At 33.4% G+C, this 23,326-nt stretch overlaps 6 protein-coding genes across 6 annotated transcripts; 1 reads left to right on the forward strand and 5 right to left on the reverse strand.

Moving 5' to 3' along the window:
- Nucleotides 1-1,329: 1,329 nt before the first annotated feature.
- On the reverse strand, nucleotides 1,330-1,615 carry PHYBLDRAFT_152489 (hypothetical protein; the record flags this gene model as incomplete). The annotated part of the gene is made up of 2 exons (XM_018432930.1): nucleotides 1,330-1,525; nucleotides 1,593-1,615. The coding sequence occupies 2 exons, from the start codon at nucleotides 1,613-1,615 to the stop codon at nucleotides 1,330-1,332; spliced, it is 219 nt and encodes a 72-aa protein (XP_018284458.1).
- Nucleotides 1,616-3,804: 2,189 nt separating this feature from the next.
- PHYBLDRAFT_152490 (hypothetical protein) lies at nucleotides 3,805-5,085 on the forward strand (the record flags this gene model as incomplete). The annotated part of the gene is made up of 5 exons (XM_018432931.1): nucleotides 3,805-4,176; nucleotides 4,242-4,367; nucleotides 4,464-4,547; nucleotides 4,689-4,832; nucleotides 4,915-5,085. 5 exons carry the CDS (start codon nucleotides 3,805-3,807, stop codon nucleotides 5,083-5,085), a joined length of 897 nt encoding a protein of 298 aa, XP_018284459.1.
- A 91-nt stretch (nucleotides 5,086-5,176) lies between these two features.
- On the reverse strand, nucleotides 5,177-8,317 carry PHYBLDRAFT_175230 (hypothetical protein; the record flags this gene model as incomplete). The annotated part of the gene is made up of 5 exons (XM_018437453.1): nucleotides 5,177-6,597; nucleotides 7,349-7,672; nucleotides 7,745-7,915; nucleotides 7,978-8,094; nucleotides 8,167-8,317. The coding sequence occupies 5 exons, from the start codon at nucleotides 8,315-8,317 to the stop codon at nucleotides 5,177-5,179; spliced, it is 2,184 nt and encodes a 727-aa protein (XP_018284460.1).
- Nucleotides 8,318-12,551: 4,234 nt separating this feature from the next.
- PHYBLDRAFT_119241 (hypothetical protein) lies at nucleotides 12,552-13,837 on the reverse strand (the record flags this gene model as incomplete). Its single annotated transcript, XM_018428671.1, has 3 exons — nucleotides 12,552-12,827; nucleotides 12,971-13,311; nucleotides 13,552-13,837. 3 exons carry the CDS (start codon nucleotides 13,835-13,837, stop codon nucleotides 12,552-12,554), a joined length of 903 nt encoding a protein of 300 aa, XP_018284461.1.
- Nucleotides 13,838-14,862: 1,025 nt separating this feature from the next.
- PHYBLDRAFT_128545 (hypothetical protein) lies at nucleotides 14,863-17,774 on the reverse strand. The gene is made up of 11 exons (XM_018429221.1): nucleotides 17,664-17,774; nucleotides 17,314-17,377; nucleotides 17,090-17,144; nucleotides 16,862-16,940; nucleotides 16,624-16,700; nucleotides 16,514-16,534; nucleotides 16,329-16,338; nucleotides 16,102-16,172; nucleotides 15,892-15,937; nucleotides 15,715-15,823; nucleotides 14,863-15,583 (listed from the first exon to the last, which is right to left on the reverse strand). Exons 1-11 carry the CDS (start codon nucleotides 17,701-17,703, stop codon nucleotides 15,508-15,510), a joined length of 648 nt encoding a protein of 215 aa, XP_018284462.1. The 5' UTR covers nucleotides 17,704-17,774; the 3' UTR covers nucleotides 14,863-15,507.
- Nucleotides 17,775-18,997: 1,223 nt separating this feature from the next.
- PHYBLDRAFT_70878 (hypothetical protein) lies at nucleotides 18,998-20,608 on the reverse strand (the record flags this gene model as incomplete). Its single annotated transcript, XM_018442354.1, has 7 exons — nucleotides 18,998-19,075; nucleotides 19,135-19,649; nucleotides 19,738-19,784; nucleotides 19,878-19,946; nucleotides 20,032-20,038; nucleotides 20,133-20,391; nucleotides 20,498-20,608. The coding sequence occupies 7 exons, from the start codon at nucleotides 20,606-20,608 to the stop codon at nucleotides 18,998-19,000; spliced, it is 1,086 nt and encodes a 361-aa protein (XP_018284463.1).
- Nucleotides 20,609-23,326: the final 2,718 nt, after the last annotated feature.

The following is a 23,326-nucleotide window of genomic DNA, read 5'->3' on the forward strand; positions in this document are numbered from 1 at the left end:
ACTAATTTGACTTCTAAAAGTCTAAAAGTCTAAAAGAAATCTCTTGAAGCTTTTTAATTTTGATATTTTTTACGGATACTTTAATAGTTGCTGGATCATTTTAAGAAGCTGACTTACTTTTTATGTTCGCCGATGGAAATATCTAAATTTAAAACACCCGATTGCTTTCTATTCTGTCTTTTAATACTACTTAAATTGAGACTGAAAACATCACTTTACCACTGCAGGAGTAAGTAGCGGATTTCAATTTTCAAGCTAATTCATACTCCGAAAATTCGATTTATTTAAAAGCCCGCCGCGCCTCTTATCCCACTCGTTTTTTATTGTCTCTAGCTCTTTAATGCACTTGTTTTCAGCAAAAACGAATTACTAGAACACAAGATAATCAAACATTTGGCTGAATTACATAAAGTACAAAAGTATAAATTTGTGTAGATTCAAACTGCGGTTATAATTTATTTGTTTTTGGTTTTGTGGTACAGTGATTCAATTTTAATAAGACAGAATATATACATCTGCATTAAATGTGAGATATGCTCTTTACTGTGATAGGTAGCTAGAGAAGTTCTATATGATATATTTTTTATTACCACTATGGCTATAGGACTGACAACTGTTCCCAAAATAGACACAAAACTGCTATTTTTTTTGCTCAAAAGCCAATAAATTCTATGCAGTTTTCGGTAAGATGGCAATGTCATTAGCAACAATTTAAAAAAGTAACATAAAATCAATTTTTGCTGTAGCTGTATGATAGCTTTAATACCTTAGAAAGTATTTGCAAGCTGTAATGACTACTTTACGTCTTAAAATATATGTTTAATTTAATATCGAAGATATCAAGTTTTATTCAGATAATTTTTTATGGGATGTGTGAACGAAATGGAAACACAACTGCCATTATTTTTTATTTTTTAAACCAAGACTTTTTTTTAAAAAAAAATACTCTTTTTATCTTACGCGATTTAAATAAAATAAAACTGTTAATCGAATAACAGCTATAGAGCATGTAGAGAATGAAAAAAAAAAGATAGGAAATATAGAAAATTAGAGAAAATGTAGTATATAGGGAATAAAAAAAAATAAGACATATGGAAAATAGTAATAATAATATAAGGTGCATAGAGGATAAGGAAAATATAAAGCATGTAAAAATACAAAAAAACAAAAAAAAAGTTACAAAATGGAAGGATTTCCCTTTGTAATGTGCCTATTATTGTTGAAAACATAACAAGGCGCAATCACATAAAACTGATTTTCTTTCGGTATGTACTGCATCAAACCAACTTGATGACAAATGCCATCTAATCTTATTACTGTATAAGTTTGTTATGTTTGACGCCCTGGTCTGTTATTTTGTGACCGCTGTTTAAAGATTGGTACAGACGAGTCATTGGCAGCCGCGTCATGTTCCTTTATAACCTCAACAACTACAAGGAAATGCAGAGAGGCATGGGAATTCTTGTATTGTAAGAAGAATCGCACCGCACCAACGGGCCAGTTGTAGACAATTATGTTACAGTTGCTAAAGTAAATAATTAATAAAAAATGTAAGTAACTTTTGATTATATATTGAAAGACATTATGCTTACTTTTTGCAGCTACAGGCAAACATCCCGTAATGATTGCCACACCTTGTTTAATATCCTCTTCGTCGATACATACAATATCAATATACGGTCGAATTCATCCACAGACGACCAACAACAACATTAGTGGACTAACCGACGTCAGTAATGATCATTCTTGAAGTTTGTGGATATTGTCTAGTCCAGGCATCCGTCACACTAGGACCACTTACACCTTCCACCAAATCATCTTTCGATTGAGCAAACCAATGAAACGGTTCCCAAGACTGCGTATCACTGGGATTATTAGGAAGATCTATATAGCTTAGATTGAGTTAGGTTGACCTCCTTGCAGACACTGATTGACGTATTAGTATAATTAAGGATTGCAAAATGCTCAACAAGAAAACTGGTTTTTCTGCCAGCCTTGCATTTGGACTTTATCAGCTTGGAGTACGCACCGAACGCCCTCTACATAGACTGAGTGGAGTAACACCTGAAAGGGTCTAATTGCTAGATCATGGATGGTATATGGATGAGGTAATATATACGCTGCAAAAAATGCCCGATTCCCATACGTGATAGGATGTAAAATTCTGTGTGATTTTTGAAATACATTCCGAATATTATACAACAATTCTCAGAATGATAGGAAAACTAGCTACTAAATATTAAACACCTAGATTCTATGGATAGAATGGGTCTGTGCGCGGTCATAGAGTTCTGTTATATCTCATTATATCCGAAACCTTAATTGAATTCCGAGTTTTTTTTTTCTAGTAAAATGTTACATTTATTTTGTGTATTGCCTATTTATTCTTGTTTCGGACTCATTCAAGAAGGTGTATATTCCAACAATCTTCTGATGATAGCTCAACTATCTTCTGGCAAGTATCAATCTTATTGGACGGGTACTCCATTTACAATTTGAATTTCATTATTTGATTGATCAAAAAATATACTTCTTGTACTTTTATTTAAAAATAGTTCACGGGAAATAGTTTAAAAATGGGTTTTTATTTTATTTTATTAAAAAAATCTCAAAATAGGTTCTCTAATAATGGGCCTTGGATAGTTGGCATCTGGTCTGGGAATTTGATCCAGACATTTGACATTGGGTCTTTGTTTTGCATTCTCGGTTTTGGGTTCTTGATTTTGGGTACTGCGATTCTACTTTGGCCATTAATAATATCTCTTACCTTTCGGGATAAATAAATGGGAATACTGCAATACCTCTTTGAATATTAAGGGAAGGGGCAGAATCTTGGGATGACCAAAATTGATTTTGTCATATTCAAAATATGTGTGTACAGACCAGATTTATTCTTTGGAAATAGAGGATCATATTGCTACGGATAGCATTTATATAATTGTTGGTGTACTCCAAGTATTCCTAATAGAAAGGGAAAAAAATATGATTAGTATGAGAGAATAATAATTATAAAGTATTGCTTACCAGAAAAAGTGATTCTTTGGCATCCTTTTAATGCGTGCGTGCAAAAGAGAGATAGAGAAAATCTAATAAATTCAAAATGATAATGAAGAAAGTATAACGTTAATATAAGTGATTAGAAGATATTCTATTAAAGCTTACCATGTTTATTTCCATCATTAGCTTTTGATGGTTGTCATCATCATCGTTTTGCATCTAAAGATTAATAAGCTGATGATTAGCATCGCGCAATAAAAGTTGTTTGCTTTCTTATTCACCTTTGTAAGCCAGTGTGTTATGTTAACTCGTGCAGGAAGCCCTACATAATAAAGACGATAAAAGTTTTTTAGTGTTAATAATCATGTAAAATAAAGTAAAAAGAAAATATTAAGTAATTACCATAGTGTAGAAAAAGAAGCAAAAGTAAACAGTATAAGAGAAAGAGAGAGAACAAAAAAAAAGAAAATAAAAAAAAAGAAAAATAAAAAAACAAATTGTAAGAGTAGTGAATAAGCTCATTCTGTTCTCAGAATTTATTAGGGTCTATTATAATTTAAAACGTGTGTCCCTATAATTTTTTCTTTTGTTGCTGTACACCCAAGAAGTATTGGGACATATAAATACTACTTCTATTTGCCAGATTATTATATCCTCCCTCACATTTTATTAGAAACCTCACATACTATTACTGTGCTTTACCATGTATGTTTGTATAATTAAAATAATATTTCATAATATTCTTCTATATATGCTTTATTTATTTATATTTATTTATTTTTTAAAAAATATGTAAATATCTGTAGCATGCCTTCCAATGCCACTAGAAAATCAGGACGCAAAGGCAAACAGAATGCCCGAGGAACACTTAGCCGTGTTGCTGCCGGCCGGATTGAGCAACGTGAGATTACTCCAAGAGTATCGCCACTTGCAGCTGGTCCAAGTGGGGCAGAGGCTCCTGGAATGACTGTCGAGTCCCTAACGCAGGTTATGGCAGCCATCAACATGATGTACGATCGTACTGTCGAAGCCAACACTGGAATTCGTTTTCTGGTCGATGCTCACAACCAAGCCATTGCCCAGCAAGCTCTTGTTGCATCTTCTGTAACTCAGGGAGTAACTGCCGCCAATGTGTCTACAAATAGACACACCAAAGGCGAAATGCGTGCAATTGTTCTGGTATGATTTTTTCTGACTTCATGCTTTAACATACTACCTAAATAATATTAATAATAATCATATAGAATCTCATCAATGGGAGAATGTGGGCGAGAAACTTCCGTTCGGATGATCCTGAGCTTGTTGCTGAAAACGAAAGCCGCAGGCGATGGAACACTGATGAGAGGATCGATCATCCTGACAATGTTGAGGTGATTAATTACCTCCGACAGTATATCGTTGCCCAGCCTCGCACAGCTGGGTTCTGAGAGGATATGATAGTGCAGAAAATAAAAAACAATTACAAGACATGTTTTCGTGCTGTCAACGCAGCCCCCGAGCAAGCGTCTTCCAAAAGGCGCAATAATCGTATCAACAGCCGTCGCATTGAGGTAAAATTACAAACAAAAAAAAAGAAATTAAATATTTTGCATTCTGTTCTAATCATTTTAAAATATATCTAGATTCACTTGCGTCGTGTTGATGCCTACATTAACAATTGGCTAGCAATTGACACTGAGATGGGATAAAAGCCAGGTAACCCTGATGAGATGGCATACTTGCATCTCCTCGAGAAGAGTGTGATGTCTGATGGTGAATCGGAAGATGAGGACGTCACTCCTATAATCCGTGTGCGGGTTTTGCAGGTTGCTCGTCCTAGTTGGAGAAGTGCTGAGGTAATTTTTTTAAAGGTGTACACTATAATATATTTCTATAAAAAGATGACTGTACAGAAATAAACTAACTAATTATACATAGCTGAATAGGCTTATTCAGTTCATTGATTTCTTGGCAGCAGAGAATGACAAGAAGATTGCAACACCACAATCAAAGCAAAGAATGCCCAGATACCTAAAAACCATTGCGGTCACTCCTGTCCCCGGTCACCTGACCGCGATCCTTCCTGTCTGGGCAATTCAAAACCAATAAAAACAAACAATTTGCTCTCTTTTTTTTTCACTGTCATATTAAAAAAATTGAATAATATTATTAGAAAGAAAAGAAGGGATAATTATATATTTTAAAAGTAAAGTTTTCTAGGCAAAGGAACAATAAGTTTTTTGCTGATATTTCGTAATGTTGTATGGTCAACAATTGCAACAGGAAGGAGAATTCGGTGCACTGGCAAGATGCTTTGAAAGTCAGGCAAAGAAAACGCGACATCCCATATTTCTACGCCTGCAATTTTTCTACTTGTCTCCTTGGAAGCCTTGTACCATTTTACATAAGCAAATGTATGTTGGCTACTTTGGGGTGTTCTGTGATGTGGAGTAGAAACAAGTGGACTAAATGAATGAACAAATAGGTACTGAATCTCTCCGACATACGCATACTTTGCTCCGTTTCGACCTTCTATGAACATTGCTTGTATACATGATCCTCTTCCATTCGTACCTCTACTTCCCTTGAATGTCTGGCCAAGGAGGTTGACGGATTTGAGCGTTTCGATCCAGTCATTGACGAAAGCTGTATCTTGAATCACGTCTTTGCAACTGGAGATGGTGGGATCGTTGTAAACAGCTTGGTAATATCCTACCAAACAATCATACTCCTGTCTTGGCATCATCTCATACGCTTTTTTTTGCAAGGGTAGCGCTGATGGCGGCAAAGGCTCGTTACCACGAATTGACAAGTTCGGATTTTCGGCAGCATCAAGAAAGTCTGGTAGAGAGAACCAATTGTACAAGGCGGTGCTAGTTGTAGAATCAGCAGGACTATAACCAGTTACCAATTTATCGAAGATGCCGGAGAAATTGAATGGACCAGATGTCTTCAAGAAATTGCGAACAAAATCGCCTTTACGGGTATCTTCAATGAATGTTTTCATGTATGTCATTTCAAAGCAGCTCCTTCTGTTCGTATTGATATTCTTTAGGACGCTGTTGTATCGCTCGAAACTAAAGAGCCAGTACCCATAAACAGGCCCAAAGTCCTTGATTGTGTCGCGAAGATGAAGATGGAGATGCATGTTTGGAGATAACAGATCCTTGCTATACAGCCTTTCATAACCTTTACCGAACTTCTCAAGTGCTATGTGTGCTGAGTGTACATCATCTTCGGAAACATTTGGCTTGGTAAGGAAACGGCAGGCATTCACAAAAAACATCCAATTCTCAAACTTTTGCTTTGGTAGTACGCCTTGTAGAACCACTGGAGAGTATACCAGACACCACGATTTCCACTCGTCTGCCTTCATAAAGGGAAATCCCTTTGAAATCTTTGATCTTAGCATGGTGTAATCAGGCGGCAATGTCATGTTTTCGACGATTTTCTGCTTGGCAACGAGTTTTTTATTGTCAATTAGACCATCTGCAACCCATTTCTCCATCATCCTCTTGGCTGTGCCTAAGAAGAGATTGTGCATTGGATCAATGATCGTGCAGCGGACAACGTCAAAGTACTGGAGACGATGCAGTTCGGACCAGCGAACACCATTTTCAACTTCAAGACGATGTCTCTCAGCTTCAGTGGTTGCATTCCTCCAGACCTCAGCATCCTTACAATTATCATTCTTAGTGCGAAGGAGCCACTTTGAGAAATCAAACCCAGAATAATCGACAGAGCTTGTTCCTGCTAATCGGGAGAATTGGCGATTACATTTGTGGCATGCGTTTGTACTGGTATGGGACGTGAATCCACACACTTTTCGGGCAGCAGGGATGTCGCAGGCAACCATAAACAGAGCAGCGCGGATGGTGGTACCATTTGGGCATTGATATGTCTGGACTCTGACTCCCTTGTACAACTTTTCTAATTCGTCAACCAGAGGTCTGAGGTACGAATTTATCTCGGATGTTTTTGCTTCTTTCGGACCTGGCATTAACCCAACGAGAATGACATTTTCTTTCTTGAATCTTACACTTCGAGGAAGATTGTTTACAGCCAGGTAAATTGCACCACACGAATATGTCACACCGTCGAATGGCTGGAACCAGTCAATGTTTAAGGTCAACATCAGTGAGCGGTTGCCATGAACAAAGGGAATTACATTGGTGTCTTTCAAATCCTTCCACATCAAGCCATCGTACACATCGAACATAGTATTCTTAGTCTTCGGGCTACGGTTCCACGAGTCGATTTGGGTTTCAAAATCAGGCCGAGAAAAGAGAGCTTTGATCGAATTCTGAACAGTGATACACATATGTTCTTTTTGGAATGGACGACTGATTTTTTGACTTGAACAAACTATTACCGCACATTGAGTTATTCCCAAATTTATCAAAGATACAGAAGCGGGGTGTTGATTCATCGTTCTCATATATGCTGTGACATTCGCTACAAGAAACGTATTTCTTTATACCGTCTGTAAAGGTATTGAATCCTGCCATGCTTTTGAGACCAGGGATGCTAACTGGGAGACGGAATGGATCTCTGAAAAGCTCGAGTATTTTGTTCATGATGGCAATGAGAAGAATGGCGCCTTCATCGACGACGTACAAGGATACAAAGAGTGCAAGGACCTGTACGATAAAACGATGGATGAAACTCAATTCTGAGTTGAATTCAGGAAAGTTGTCTTTTTTAAAAAAAATTAATTTCTATTATTTTATACAGCAGAACCCAATATCCATTATGAAAGTGTGCAAACCTTCACTATCAAGCATGTCATCCTCACTGGAATCGTCTTCGCAACCGTCAGAATCAAGATCAGAGTTAAACTCTTCATTCTCATAACCAAAGACAGCATCGGATTCTGAGAGAGGTAAGACTCGAATAGGCTCTTGTGTCTCCATGTCTACTTCTATACTGGTGTCCATTTCTACCGGAACCATAAAAGAAGTTAGAGCAAATAAAAATAAAAATAAAAATATATATTTTTACCATCAAAGTCATAATCCATATCATAATCATTGTCTATGGCCACCGAGTTCTGTTCATCATTGTTGATAACTTCAGGAACATAGCTTACAGTAGTTTCGACTGATCTCTTAATAATCACTACATTACATATGTTATTAAATCGAAAATATAAATATAAATATAATTAAAACGTAAAAGAAAATTCCCTACATCTATTACGAAAGATGTTCATTCCAGCATCGTCTCTTCTTTTATGAAAATTAAATGTCTGTACAGACACTGTATCTGATCCTCCAAATCTTGTCTTACAAACAGAACATTTGCATCCTTTTGTTTTGTTTGATTTACGGGTTGGTGCCATTGCTTAATAATTATTAAAATAATATTATTTTTTAAACAGTAAAGAAGATAAATATATATTCAGGTACAGTTTATTTAAGTTTATTATTGTATTTTTTTATGCTACTCGGTGCTCTATGACCAATAGAATCGTTTTAAAAAAATTGCAATGCTTATTCTACAAAAAAAATCCTGCACTACAAATTTGGGTTTTCTGTCCACCGAATTTTACATCCCATCACGTATGGGAATCGGGCATTTTTTTGCAGTGCTAGCACATAATAGAAGCTGAAGATCTTGGCAGGTTTTTAGTGGTGTAAAATATTTTCTTGGTGTATCTTTAATGCGTTTTTTATTTTTTTTTCTCTTCCCTTCTATTTGAAATAAATGTGTATTGCCTTTTTTTATGTTATTGGTGTTTTCATACTCATCCGCATTTGAAACTAATGTACAACATCAACAGCCTTTTTACGATCAATTTTTGAATGAAACAGAGTAATGCTTTTTTTTTAAAGAAAAAAGGAGACATAAATAAAACAAAGGTAAGAATTATAAAGTAAAATATAATAAAATAAGTTGTTCTTTTAATATGGCAAAGAAAAGGGAAGGAAATGTACTGGTATATAATAGGAGGCTTTACCAGTTTTGAATTCTTGACTGCTGGATGTAGCAGTAGTTTAACCACCGTTCAATAATAACGAATACCGAAAAAAAAACTATCGAGCACCATTAATATCTCTTAATTGATATGTACAATATGCTTGATTAGAGTACTCATAAATATAGTGCCCCTGCCTAAATTTACCTCAAGTAAGTTAGACTTTTATAATTTGGTGTCAAGATAACTACTTTTATATAGATTGATTATGGCTTGGTTTTGACTTTGCTTCTCTATGAAATTTGCCACCAGTTGTAAAAAATCTTGTACTTTATGTACAATTGATTGCAAAATCATGACATCTAGAGTCTCAAACTATTTTTTTAAATGCTTGGATGCTCAGTTTTCATTTTTTTTGAAGATTCGTCACAGCCAATAATTTTTCGTTTTAAACCACCGCTACATCCAACAGTCAAGCATCAAGAGCTGGAGAACCCCCCTATTATACAAAGGCGAAAGATTACACTTAAAGGTTTTGTACTTTACAAACACCTTTAGTATACATTTTATTCTCTTCCGAGTTATATGGTCTGGAGCAGCTGACTTGCCGATGCCAGTTAGATCTCTTGATACAATGATAAGATTTGATCTCTTAGTAGCATTCATTTGCTAATTGCTTTCATTCTTATTCCTACATGACTATTATTAATAGATAAAGGTCTTACGAAGAAACGTTTTGGAAAAGTCTGTTACGCTCTGCACCATAATCTCCTAAAATCCGATGGAAATTACTAATTCCCTTGAGAAATCATCTCGACACTTTAAAATATCAGTATAACTTCATTTTATAAAAACTCAGCCTGGAATTAACCATTGTACTTCCTGTTATGATGAGATCCAGATAATATATGTATAAATATCTTACTTTTTACGTATTGCTTAATATCGTTTTTTTTTGCTAATGGCTGTTAATTTATTCTCTAGCGACTGTTGAGTCCATTTTGTGTCTACTTGTGCAAGTAAAAGAAAGAAAGAGAGAAACGCACAGACCGGTTTAGAGTAACCTATAGATCGTCATCGTGTAAATTGTACTCCACACTTAATTATTCCTACACCGATCAATACTAAATCATTCGTTACTTCATTACTCTTTTACTTTTTTAATCAAGTAGTTTTTTATTGCACTTTGCCGAGTAGATTTGTACAGTCCTTTGATTGAAATTTATTGGCTCTTGCAACTACCGTAAGATAGTTGTATGATCCCAGTAAAAAGATATATATATATATATATGTATGTATGTATGTATGTATGTATGTATAGCTATATCACATTTGCTCTAACGTGGGTATCCAAGACCTGAAAAAAAGCAGCCTTTATAACCATTAATCCCACATAAATTTTGTTACATATATGCCCCATCCAACACAAGTAGTTTGTTTTCTCCTTAAGCAAAAACAGTTCTGGTCTCATAGTGAGGCGTCCCTTGCGACAGTTACATGGAGATGTGGGGTTGGATGAACGGGTGCTTTCGGTTTGTTTGTCACCATTCCAGCACCTACTTCGCCACCAAGTCAGGTTTACGTCCTGAAGGAGATTGAGCCACATAATGCGGTGACAAAGAACTTGGTGTTGTTCATTATTTTTTTTTGTTAAAATAAAATAAAATAAAATAGCTTATTTATGTACATCTTTAAATAATTAAATAAATAAAGTCTTTTTTAACTATTATCGTATTGAATAAAAAAAAATACTTGATTGGAGAGGTTAATGTTGTAATTAGAAAGGCTCATTTATAAGAAGAAAATTAATCTAATCGAATAAATCTGAAAAGAGATAAAATACTATACGTATATTCAAACATGGTATTGATAACCGTGTGTAAATATAAATATTGGTTTTTTTTCCACTAAATCTTCAAGGAAAACTCTGAATAATTCTTTAGAATGCTGATGGTGCGATATATATATTACTGAATCGGGATAATAGACAGTTTTTATAGTGCATTTATTAAATATGAACTGGCAGACATAAATCATATCGAGTAGCAAGCCGTGGATATCATAAAAGAGGAATAATTTGATATTGGATTGGATAGAGGGAAATGTAATTTTGATACATGCCGGTTATTACGGCAGATTCATTGATAGAATTCTTTTAGGTGCAAGTGCTCAAAGGATACTGCTTGGATTGGTCTAAAGTTCCTGCTCCTGATTATGCTCTAGATCCTGACTAACAGCAAGGTATATATATTAAAGCTAAAAGCATAACTTTGAGTATCTTACTGTTTGTGGTTGTGTTTGGGAGAGAATAAAAGATCAAAATTATATAAATTTGAATTAATGAATACGCAGCATGTACATGTAGTAAAGCACAAATCAGACATGATTAAAATATAGCTGATACAGAGTCTTTACAGAGTGTATTCTTATTTGTGGTTTTTTTTTGTGCACATACATAGTAGGAATGACCATTGAATATGCAATAAAGAAGAAGAAGAAGAGTAGCGTAGATCTGATGGACTCTACTCAACTCTGTTATTAGTATTATTATGTACAGTGACTATCTTGCGATCGACAAAATACAGGCAAATTTTGATCCACAAAATGCTCAAATGATAATATTTCAACATGAAAATGAAGTTTATTTGTTTGTTTATTTGTATATATTTTTTTTTTAAAATATATATATATTTGGAAATATAAGGATTGCAAGTGTGATTATAATTGAGAATGTGACTGTAATTAAAAATGCACTTTCTTTTATTTCTTAATTTTAATTTTTTTTATAATTGGTTTGAATCCCCTCTTTTACACATCCTTTTTATTTTCCTGTTTATAGGTAATATTTAGTTGATTGGTCCCAGATGCGTCGTAATCATTACGAATATAAACGTATAAGTCTATTTTATAATACATTCTATTTCTATATACAGAAAAGGTTCCTGGTTCTCTTTGTCATAGCTTCTTTTGTTTTGGTTTTTTTTGTAAGTTAATGATGGGGCAGTAACACAATGATTGGCTTATTTCAGCCTAACCCACTAAAGATCCTCCCACACTCAACACTCAACACTCAATACAGAACATAAAGATCTAAATAATTTTGTCAAATGATATTCTATCGTTTTGATTTGATACAAGCTGTATAAGCTATATTATGATTATCGTATTCTTTTTGCATAAACCACAAATATAATTTGTTAAGGTTATTAAGGTTATTTGGGCTATTTGGGCTATCTGTATTTTATATTTCAAATAACCGTGTTTTCCCAATTTAATCCTTTATTTCCCAGTCAATTTTTTTTTTATTTTATTTTGTGTGGAACAATATGTATATATAGTATAATTCTATTTATCTGAAGTATGGGAACTTGAATGTAATATATGTATGTTTCTACATACAAACTTTAGAGTAAAAAAGAATTGTACATGAAATTCGTGTATCAAAAGTATACAAAGATATCATATCATTTATTTTATTTTGAAAGATCTAAAATAATTTATGTATGTGTTTGTATATGATATATGAATGTATGGTGTAAATTGCGTATTGAATGTAGTGTTAATGTTTTGGTCATAAATATGTAAGTAAAATATAAGATGAAGAAAAGAAAGATTGATTAATTTGTCTAAATAGATATTGATTTTTTTTTTTTAGTTTTTATAATTGAACAGCACCACTGGCAGCAATTTCTCTGTCCTGAATCATGTCTGACCATTTCTTGAATTGCTCCATGACAACAAAGGTAATGATAGTCTGGGGACCAAGACGGACGAATGCTGGAGTCCAGCCCCTGAAGAAGGAACTAAGTCCCTCCACTCGCAACATCTGGGAAGTAATACCCATTGCAGAAAGACCTGTTTCACCTGAATGAGCAGCCATTACCCGAGTCTTTACAACGTCCACAGGAGAACAAATTGTTGTTGCAACCAAAGCCTATATGATTACAAAATATATTAATTGAATTGCATTGAATTGAATTATATATTGATTATCAATTAATGACAATTCTTTTTTTTTTAAAAAAAAAAGTCTCTTTTTGATCCTATTACTTTTCTTCTTCTTCTTCTTTTACTTACGGTCAATAAACTAGACAGGAAGTGGGTTGACAGGCCATCGGTCATTGGTGTATAACGGAGCACATAGTCCTTAAACAGATCGTAGGACACACATTGGGAAGAAGTCATCAAGATGGCTCTGTTCATGTTGGGACCAATGCCCCGGAACAGCGATCCCAGGCCTTCCTCTCTGGTCATTCGGACCACACCATCCAGAGCATGCTTATAATTCCGACGCATGTTTGGGGCAAGCGATCCATCGTTTTGCATTCGAACATTGATGATATCACCAGGGTTACCACATGCACCACCCATTGCACCTGCTGCACTTGAGCACAATAACATCTTCCAGATAGATAATTCTGATTATTATAAAATAAAATAAAAAGATTAATTATTATATACATAAATTAAAGCCAATGCAAAGATGATAAAGCCCGATGAGTCATTATATATACATATATTATAAATACGTAAAAAACAGACAGACAGACAGACAGACAGACAGAGAGACAAATAGAGAGAGTAATAGTGGATTTTTATTATATAAATATATATAAAGAAATCAAGAGCGTGCTATTATATACAGAAAATAAACTTACTCTCATTGTTGCTTGTGAATTGGTATTTGAGTTTATCGTAGGCACCAAAACGAACAGTCGAGTAAGTGGCCTGGCGGAGAAGACTGGCAGATATACCGCTGTACAGACCAACGAAGCCTTCGTTTCTGGCAATATTTGCCAGTGTGGTGAGCATACCAGCCTTGTTTGCACCCTTTGCACTTTGCAGACGGACCTTTGCGAGATCAAATGGGTGAACGATAGCAGTGGCTATACATGAGGCCATACCACCATAGTAAAAAGGATACGATCGCTTTGGTGTTGACATTTTATGTATCTATCTTTCTATCAATCTATTTTTTTTCTTATTATATACTATTCTTTTAAAAAGTATATATATATATATAAAAGTATAAGTAAAAGAAGTATGTAGAAGAAGTAAAGAAGTAAAGAAGAAAGGAGGGAAGAAAGAAAGGCAGGAAGGAATAGGTTAAAAAAGATTTACAAAATAAAAAAAAAATTTATAAAAAAAAAATTTAAAAAAAAAAGGCACAGGCCAAATAAATATATTTTATATATATTTTATATTTTATATTTTTCCAAAATAAAAATAAAAATAGGCTCGGGATTCTAATGTTTTTTCTTTTTTTTCTCGACTGCGAAAGAAAAGCGCTCATTTAATATCCAATGATCTGGGAGCAAAAAAGGTGTATAAATAAAATATATAATATATTAAAAAAAAAAAGACAGAAAGAAAGGAAGAAAGATAGAAAGATACTAGAATATATATATAATTGGTAATGTTATTAAAGAAGTGTATCTATTCTTATTGTTTTTCTTTCTTTATCTACTTTTTTTTACTTATCTATGTACATATATATTACTTATTATGGGCAAATTTACTATTCAAATAACATATATTTATTTTCATTTTTATTTTTTTTTAAAAAAAGTATCCATGGTGAAATTTTAAGTTTATAAATATATATATATATAACTAAATAAAAGTTTAAAGACTTGGCCTTGATCTTGATCTTGATCTCCGTTTCTCTTGATCTCTTGATCTCTCTGTTATTTCCTTCCTTCCTTCCTTCCTTTTTTGACCTTATGGCTGGTAAATTCTAATGGGCATATTATTTTCTTGTGAGTAGGTTTAATTTTCTGCATCTTCAAGCCACCAAATCAAAAATGATAAAAATAAAAAGAAATAATAAAAAAAAATGTGTACAAAAGATGCGCGTAAGAGGAGTCTGTATTTTATGTGCACAAAATTAGAACAAAAAAAAAAGCTAATTAATTTTTACACTTTTTATACTTTTCATACTTCTTTAACTGATAACTGACATTCTATTTAATAAAATAGATATAAAAATGGTTTATAAAAAACAAAAACATTATTAGTATTATTATTTTCAAAAATAAAAAAAAGAATATACTTTAAACTCCAAATTTGGAAGAACAAAAGAAGCAAGGAAAAGAAGAAGAATAAGAAGAGACGAAATAATAATAAAAAAAAAAGGTATATATATATACATAGGTGTGTAAGCAAATGAATGTGAGAGTGTATATATATATATATAAGACAGAGTAAAAAAAAAGTGAACGATAGTAAAAGAGGGGGATTTGGTGAGTGGAAAGACGGTAAGACTAAAATGAGATTATTGTAGAAAGAGAGTGTAGGAAGACCCCTTTGCTTGCTTCCTTTTACAGTGTAATGTAATGTAGTGTAATGTAGTGTAGTGTAGTGCAGTGCAATGTAGAGTAATGTAATGTAGAGTAACGTAATGTGTAGTGTGTAGAAATTTATACATGTACATACATATGATATATACATATATATTATTTCTATTATATCAGCCTCGTAATTCCTCTTCCTCCTACTTTTCCTCTTCTTTTATATCCTTCATTTCGTTTCGTTTCATTATGGCTGTGGCTGTGGTCTCATTCAGTCCTTATTTGTTCTTTCTTTTCTTTTCTCTCTTTATTTATCTTTGCTTTTTAGTCTTCATCGTCGTCATCGTCTTCATCAAACTCATCCGCACCAAAATCACTCTCATCACCTGATTCATACCAGCTATACAGTTTCCAAATAATGCACGCAAACATACATACATATAAGTACATGAATATGGATATGGATATATAGATGTATACATGACATAAAGAAGAAAAGACATCACACAATCTCCCTTTCTTGAAACTTACAAATTGACGTCTTCTTCTATCTCAACAGGTGCCGCAATCATAAAGTCCTTTTCTGTCTTTGGCATCTTGAATCCAGAAGGGATATCTTTTTTGGATGCCTCAACTTGACCTATAAAACACAATTAAACAATTAAACACCAATGGATAAATCCACACTCAAGAAGAGATATAACTTACATTTAACTATGCTGTCAAATGCTTCTCTTTCCTTTCGATATGCAACCTAACAAATTTCATTCGATCCAAGTTATTTTTTATATATCAAAGGATCCCCTCTCCCAGTTTGTCATTACACGCTTTACTTCCCCTCACTTCGTTCCAATATATATATATATTCTCTCTCTCATATACACACTATCTGTTTCTCTTTAATTTTGTGTGTCTTACCCCGGCATCAACATTCGCAGGGCTTGAGCAATTGGGATCTGCCAATAATGAAATGATGGACATCAAGACACCTACCAAACAACAAACATAAAAATACACAATTTATTATTATCAATGGATCAATATCTTGTTTCTCATCACTTTCCACAAAGACTAACAAACAATATAGCTTATACTCCATAATACTCTTTTTTTCTTCTTCTTCTCTTTTACTGTTAAAGACTTACTTTCCACAGACTGTTTTTTGTAAGATCCAAATGTATGATCGAGTGAGTGAGTGAGTGAGTGAGTGAATTATATATATCAACAAGCTAACTATTCCTTTTTTTCCCTTTCTCTTTTCCTTTCTCTTTCTTTCATTTAAACATGACAGCCATTATGACTTTTTCGTTGTTGGTTAGCTAAATTTTACCTGTGTTGGATTCCATCGTTCCTATTCATTCATTTAAAAAAAAATCAAAATTAAAAAAAATTCTTTATTTCCAAAATAATAATAAAACAATAATACTCAAGAAAACCTACCTCTGCTTTCTCGCCACTTACAGGGTCATCTCCAGGGGGGTGGAGAATAGAAATACATAGACGACCATCAGGATAGACTTTATTCACCCATATACACATACACAAAATAAATCAATAAATCAAACAAGCAACCCTTTCATTGACATTTTGCACGCGTAATTTCTCTCTCTATCTCTCTAGATATATATATATTGCTTTGTGTATAATGTAATATAATTTTTGTTGTAGTATACTGTACCATTTGGGTGATAGAAAGCATTGTTGAAGCGAAAGGTCGGAGGATTGAAAGGATAATCTTCGGGGAATGACATTGTTGCCTAGAAACAAAAAAAAAAAAAGAGAGAGAAGGTCAGATTGAATTGGATTGAATTGAATCGTATGGAATTAGTTATTTTAGATTTATTTCATGGTGCGGGTACCCTTCTCATTTCTTTATTATTTTATCACTGCCATCTGTCAATTTTACCTTGAAATATCCACCTTCGTAGATTGTCTTTGGGGAACCAATGATTGCGACATCCCTTTTTTTTTTAAAAAAAAAAGCGTAATCATCATCAGAATGTATTTTTAATGTTATTAATATTCATATATTTATTTTGTTTTAGTTAGTTAATCGATTATTAAATTATTTACGTAAAAATAAATATTATTATTATTATTAAGAAATACGCTTGCGTGTATTATGCTTACCATGTGTAGATGTTGTCGTCCTTGAGATCAACTACGAAACCAGGTACTGGATGTCTTGTGAGTTCTGTATGCAAATACGCAAACACGCAAACAAACACGCAAACAAGTTTATGATGGTTAGCGTGAAATGAAATAAAATGAGAAAAAGAGAATAAGAAACACCATGACCACCACCACTTTAGCAATGACCAAATAAAGAGAATATGAATGAACAATATTATATATATATATTTAAAAAATAAGAAGAGTAAAATGTGAAGGGAGTGGTGGGTGGGCCTGTCAGAGTGTCTAGCTTAATACAGAAGAAATATAAAATAAAAAAAAAAGAGGTTTAGGAATCCAATAGTAACCTTTGAATTGTCTTTGAAGGATGTTTGCCGCAGATGCCATTGTTCAGGTTTAGAATAGTATTCAAAAGTATATCAAATATATATATATATATATGTGTGTGTGTGTGTGCGTGTATAAAAAGAAGAGAGAAAGGGAGAGGGAGAAAGAGAGGGAGAAAGAGAGAAAATGAAATAAGGAGAGAGGGGATTGAAATTCATGTAGAAAAGTAAAAAAAAAAAAAAATAAGGGGGGATTGGAGAGAAAGAGAGAGAAGAAAGGATCAAAATGGTATATTATTTTGATCCTATCTTTGTTCAGCTGCTTCTTCTCACATTTCATAAAAGAATCTCTTGAATAATTTATGGTTCTATCACTATATATATTAATATTTGAGTGCTCAAAACTAGAAAGAATAAATAGCACAAGGAACCAAATCTATTCACATTTGTATAAGCTTGTATACATCTTTATACAAGCTGTATATGTACGCAAGATGATGTGTTAAATAACACTTATAAATAAGTTGAATAAAAAAAGGGGGGTGTCGAATGGAAAAAAGGCACCCGATAGAATATTGAACCTTGAATGTCATCAATTACAAAGAAACCTGTCATTTATTTACATATTATCATTTGGTGTTTAATTTGTCTAATAATTTTGCTTATACAATTTCTACATATAAATTTATTTATTATTATTCTTCTTCTTTTCCTGACCCCCCCTTCAATACTTATTTAATAGAAGCAACAAAATATACATATATACATACATGGCAAGAAGGAGTGAGGAGGAGGAGGAGGTCGAAAAGTGATTTGGGTCCTACGTTTCCTGCTGCGATTGTGGCTGTGGCTACAGGTTGTGGCTGTGGCTGCCGCTGCCGCTGCGGCTATGAGTATGACTAATTATTATGACTACAACCGTGGTTATTACTACAGCCACAAACTTTGAAGCTCATTAATAATATATATCGTAAATAAACCCAAAAAAAATGGGGGAGATGGAAGGGGAAATACAAAGAAATGACTGGTTCTAAACAAAATGATTGCTGACTTGGATCCCGTAATTCATTCATTTATTTATTTAGGTGAATTATCTGCATTACAACCAAGACCTATTAAAATTAATCCGAATCATCGTATATATATATATATATATATATGTGGGTGTATGTGTCTGACATTATTTAGCCTATTTTTAATGAAGCTTACAAATATAATAGTAATAATAATTAAATTAAGAGTCTTGTCAATAAATATTTTATTATTATTATTATGTATATGTGTGGAATGGGTATGGATATATTTATTTCTTTTAATAAGAATTACAGGTATCATTAATTATCGACAAGGCTGAATTATTTGTTGGCAGTCTGCTTCTTGCTAAGCTCCTCACTTCTTGACTTGCTCTTGGGATCAAAGTAAGGTCTTTCAGCCTATAAGAATTGTGTAAATAAGAATAATAGCATTAATAAAAAAAATGGTGGTAATCTACCTGTGTTGTAATTCTCCAGCCATGGCGTCTGTCGATATTAATGTAGTCAAAGACCGCGCAGTGGGCAGTAACTCTGTTATCCCAAACTGCGATTGTGTCTTCAGTCCACTTGAATCGCACTTGGAAATCATGTCCGCCATAGATATGGGAATACAAGAGGTTGAGGATCGTGTCAGACTCACGCTTGCTCAAGCCAACAATGCGACGAGCAAATACAGGCTGTACAAAGAGGCCCTTCCATCCGGTGACTGGGTGAGTACGAATGAGTGGGTGGGTATGCTCAATGTCCTGTCGGCGTTGAGTATATCCACGGGCCTTGGCATTCAATCCTTGCTCTTTACCAGAGTGCACAACCTCAAGTCCCTCGAGGAATTTCTGCAGAGCAGGAGACAGTTTGTCGTAGGCAGCATAGTTGGATGACCAGTAAGTGTCACCACCAACGGCTGGCAAAGTATCGATCTTCAAGAAGGTAAATCCAGGAGGCTGGAGCTCATAGCTTACATCGCTGTGCCAGCCTATATATATATATATATATATTGTGTTTGTTGGTTGTTTATTGTAAGTCAATGAATGAAAGATATATGTATATATTAAAAAAATTACCAGCAGAAGCATCACGGAATAGTTCTGAGCGCTTTTGTGCTTCCACACTACAAATATTTGTATATAATGCATTAAGTATTTGATTTTTGAATAGAGAGCAAGATGAAATATCAAGTTTCTGCTCATTAAAAACCAATTACCTCTTGTCATAGAAAATGGGGAACACCTCTGGTTCATTAGGAACATGTCCTTCTGTCAAGTGAATATGACTAAATAAAAAGCAATAAAGAAATTGAATGAGTAAAGTGAATGAATACAATACTTGATAATATCAATCCAAACAAATGTACTCACAGTGGACCTATAATAATAGGAATAAAAATATACGTTTGTATTGTTAATACCAGAAATGATATGTATGCTTGCTTCATCAAAAAGCAAAACCAAAAACTCACCATAGTGCTTTCCAAGTTCTTTTCCTTGTTGGTAGTTAATGTCCTGGTTTCTGAAGAATACAACACCACGCTCTGCAATAAGAAGAGCCAGATCATCCTTTTGCTGGTTTGTCAATTTTGAGAGCTGCAATCCATGGATCTCGGTACCAATGTTAGGAGTAACATCAAAGATCTTTTCAGCATTTTTATAAAGTGATGCCTTGGTGGGATCAGCACGGTGACCAACATCCTTGTGCTCAAAGGGTTCAAGTTCAGGATACTATTAAAAAAATAAATGAATCAATTCAATAAACCCAATTGGTTCTTGTCAATGTTTCTACTGGATCGTATTATGGTACTGATAATGATAATAGTAATAAACTTACAGTAGTCTTTGGGAAAGACAAGTAAGATCTATCACCAAGAGCCAATTTTTTCAAGTCGAGAATGGTTGTAGTTTCTTTGACTGCAGTTTCTTTGGCTGTAGCGTTGGTCATTTTTTCTTTAAGGAATATATGTATATATTTGACGGGTGTGAGGTAGTAGTATTTTTTAAAAAAAAGTAAAGAAGTTGGATTGAGGATACTTTTATATATGTATATTGGGATAATTGCCAAATAAGGGATTACTCTTAAAGAGCTTTTCTTTTTTCTTTTTTTTGGTTTCAAATATATACGCTTTATGGCGCAATAGAACGGATTACGATTATTGCGCCAAAATCTAAAATAACAAGACACTTGGTGTGATCCTTGATACAAATTGCGTCAGATTTTTCTACTTTTTCGCCATATACACTAAAATCATAATATTGTCTGTGTGTGTATTTTATATTTTCACACTAGACTTTATTCTGCTGTGCCTTATTTTACCTTCAAAACAGAAATAACATTGGATCTACTTTTTCCTATATTTCTTATCTCAATTGAACTTGAAACCCCACATAAAATCATCCTTTTTTTTTATTTTATTTAAAATACAAAATTAATATCCATATTAGTAATTTTTATAGTAATCAAGGTTTTTTTGCTGTATAGATCTATATAAATTGTTAATTGTGGATTATAAGCAAATATGTTTTCCTGCTCTTATCCATACCCGGATTTATATTTTCCCTTGGCCCTTTTTCTTCTTTCTATTCTCATTATCTTGTGTGTGTGTGTGAGAGTTTTTTTTTCTTTGTTGGACTGATTGTGTGAACATCTTCCATTATGGCCTCATCGACTATTATCAATTAGAAATTTATAGTCGAGGCTTTCATCTGTAGATAACACTCGGCTATCAAATCTACCTCAACTGTGATCCTAGTCGTAATATTTTTCTGGCTTGTTGGCCACAAAATCTGTGCGACTCTATATTTTGGATTTTCTCTTGAGCATTTAGAAAAACAAAAGTAAAGAATTGTATAATTATGATTACATTGTACCATTGTTTTAGGAAGATGAATTATTCAGTCTAGTAGCTCCAACTAGTATAGACGATGTCAAAGTATTCAAACAATATAAAACTTTCTTTTGGATCCTTTTGATTTGTCTTGTTAAAACAAGCAATGCTATCGAATGTATTATAGACTGCCAACATGATATTTTTGTATATACTCTCTTTGTAGTAATATATAGGTATATAGATATTACTAAGATGTTGCCTAACTGTCAAGTAATAACAACATTTTCTTTTTCAAAATATCCATGCCCACATTATACTTAACATTTATACATAAATAGACAGACAGGCAGATAGACATATATATATTTATCAAGGCACTGGTACAAATAGAATGTTCTTGCTTTTGTCTAAACGAAAGAACATCTACCTTTTTAATTTCAACCAAACAACGTAAATAACAATGAGTTCACGTAAGGTTCTCACTTTCATTTATATAGTATTGTTAAGCCCACACACATATGTATCGGTGTTTTTTTTTGTCTTTCACTCATTTGATTTGATTTGGTTCGGGTTGGTTCGTAGCCGCACCATCTGCAAGCCCAAGCTCTCTCTGCTCAGACAGCAGTTCTTTGACCTTGGAATATAAGAAGAAGAAATGGTAATATATCAAGAGTGGCTACTATGATATATATTTAGATATACAAATAATTAAATGTTAAACTATTAATATGATTAACTTTCATAGCTTTGGGTGCTGTTAAACCGTTCTTGATTTACTGAATCTATTCTTGACATCTAATTATGTCTTGTAATATAAAAACATGCGATTCTTTTTCAAATAAAATCAAATCAAATCAAATCAAATCAACCTTTATGTTTATATTCTCCCTCTCCTTTTGATATTTATGTTTCTATAGTAATAAAATACCCTATTTAATATTTTTCTGAATTTAATTGATCATTCAATTGGTTCCAACTATGAAAGGCTTTTTAAGGCTTATGTGGCCAAAGATACAAAGCAAGAATAAAGATGTCAGAATGACAACCTTATATATATATATATATAAAAGGGTACTCAGCCAGAATCTTCGAAGCAATCCAAATTTGGAGATCATCCAATAATATTGCTTCGTAGTTGAGCACACCAATTATTTTTTGGCGGTATAAAAATTCTGGTCCAATAATATTCTAGTCTGAATATAAAATTCCTTCAAAGGCTTTGGTTGAGTGCCCCTAAAATACAAAACAGAAAAATGGATGCAATTCACTGTGTAATGTGTTCTTTTTTTTTAAAAAATAAAAAAATAAATGCTTTATCAATATTATTATTATTATTATTATTATTATTATTGCTGTATTAGATATTTAATGCATTAGACCTATGGTCAGATGTGAAGGAGGGATTAAAAGCCAAAAATGATAAAATTACAAGGATTTCTACATGACAACAACAACCCCTCCAGAAATAACTCTCTTGAGTGTGTTTGTTGCCAAGATAAATATTATGAGAAAAGAGAAGGGTATAAAACAAGAGAGTTTAATCAGACTTTAATAAACCTTATAAGCTTCCAACTCATCTTTCTTGGCTTCTCTTCCGTATTACATCAATCTTTTGATTTCGATAAAGCAAAAACAAATATGGCTGGTACACCTGGTCAGTAATATCTTGGGTTACTCTTATATGCATATATACACATATATATAAGCTACATTGAAAGGTCATTTATCCTTATTCTGTTACAATTAAACCGTCTTACAGGACTCGTCTGTCATATGAAGCCTTTTAGAAAATACGGTTCCAGCTCTGCTTCTGGATCTGGCTCTGGTTCCGG

This window comes from Phycomyces blakesleeanus (assembly GCF_001638985.1).
Source record: "Phycomyces blakesleeanus NRRL 1555(-) unplaced genomic scaffold PHYBLscaffold_36, whole genome shotgun sequence".
NCBI classification, from domain to species: domain Eukaryota; kingdom Fungi; phylum Mucoromycota; class Mucoromycetes; order Mucorales; family Phycomycetaceae; genus Phycomyces; species Phycomyces blakesleeanus.

What these genes read in the sequence shown, in the direction of transcription:
- PHYBLDRAFT_128545 (XM_018429221.1), bottom strand. Translation starts at nt 17,703, where the DNA reads ATGGCATCTGCGGCAAACATCCTTCAAAGACAATTCAAAG. An exon ending in ACGAAGGTGGATATTTCAAG is followed by an intron (nt 16,941 to 17,089) that starts GTAAAATTGACA and finishes TTTTGTTTCTAG; the next exon opens with GCAACAATGTCATTCCCCGA. An exon ending in CTGCGAATGTTGATGCCGGG is followed by an intron (nt 15,938 to 16,101) that starts GTAAGACACACA and finishes GAAATTTGTTAG; the next exon opens with GTTGCATATCGAAAGGAAAG.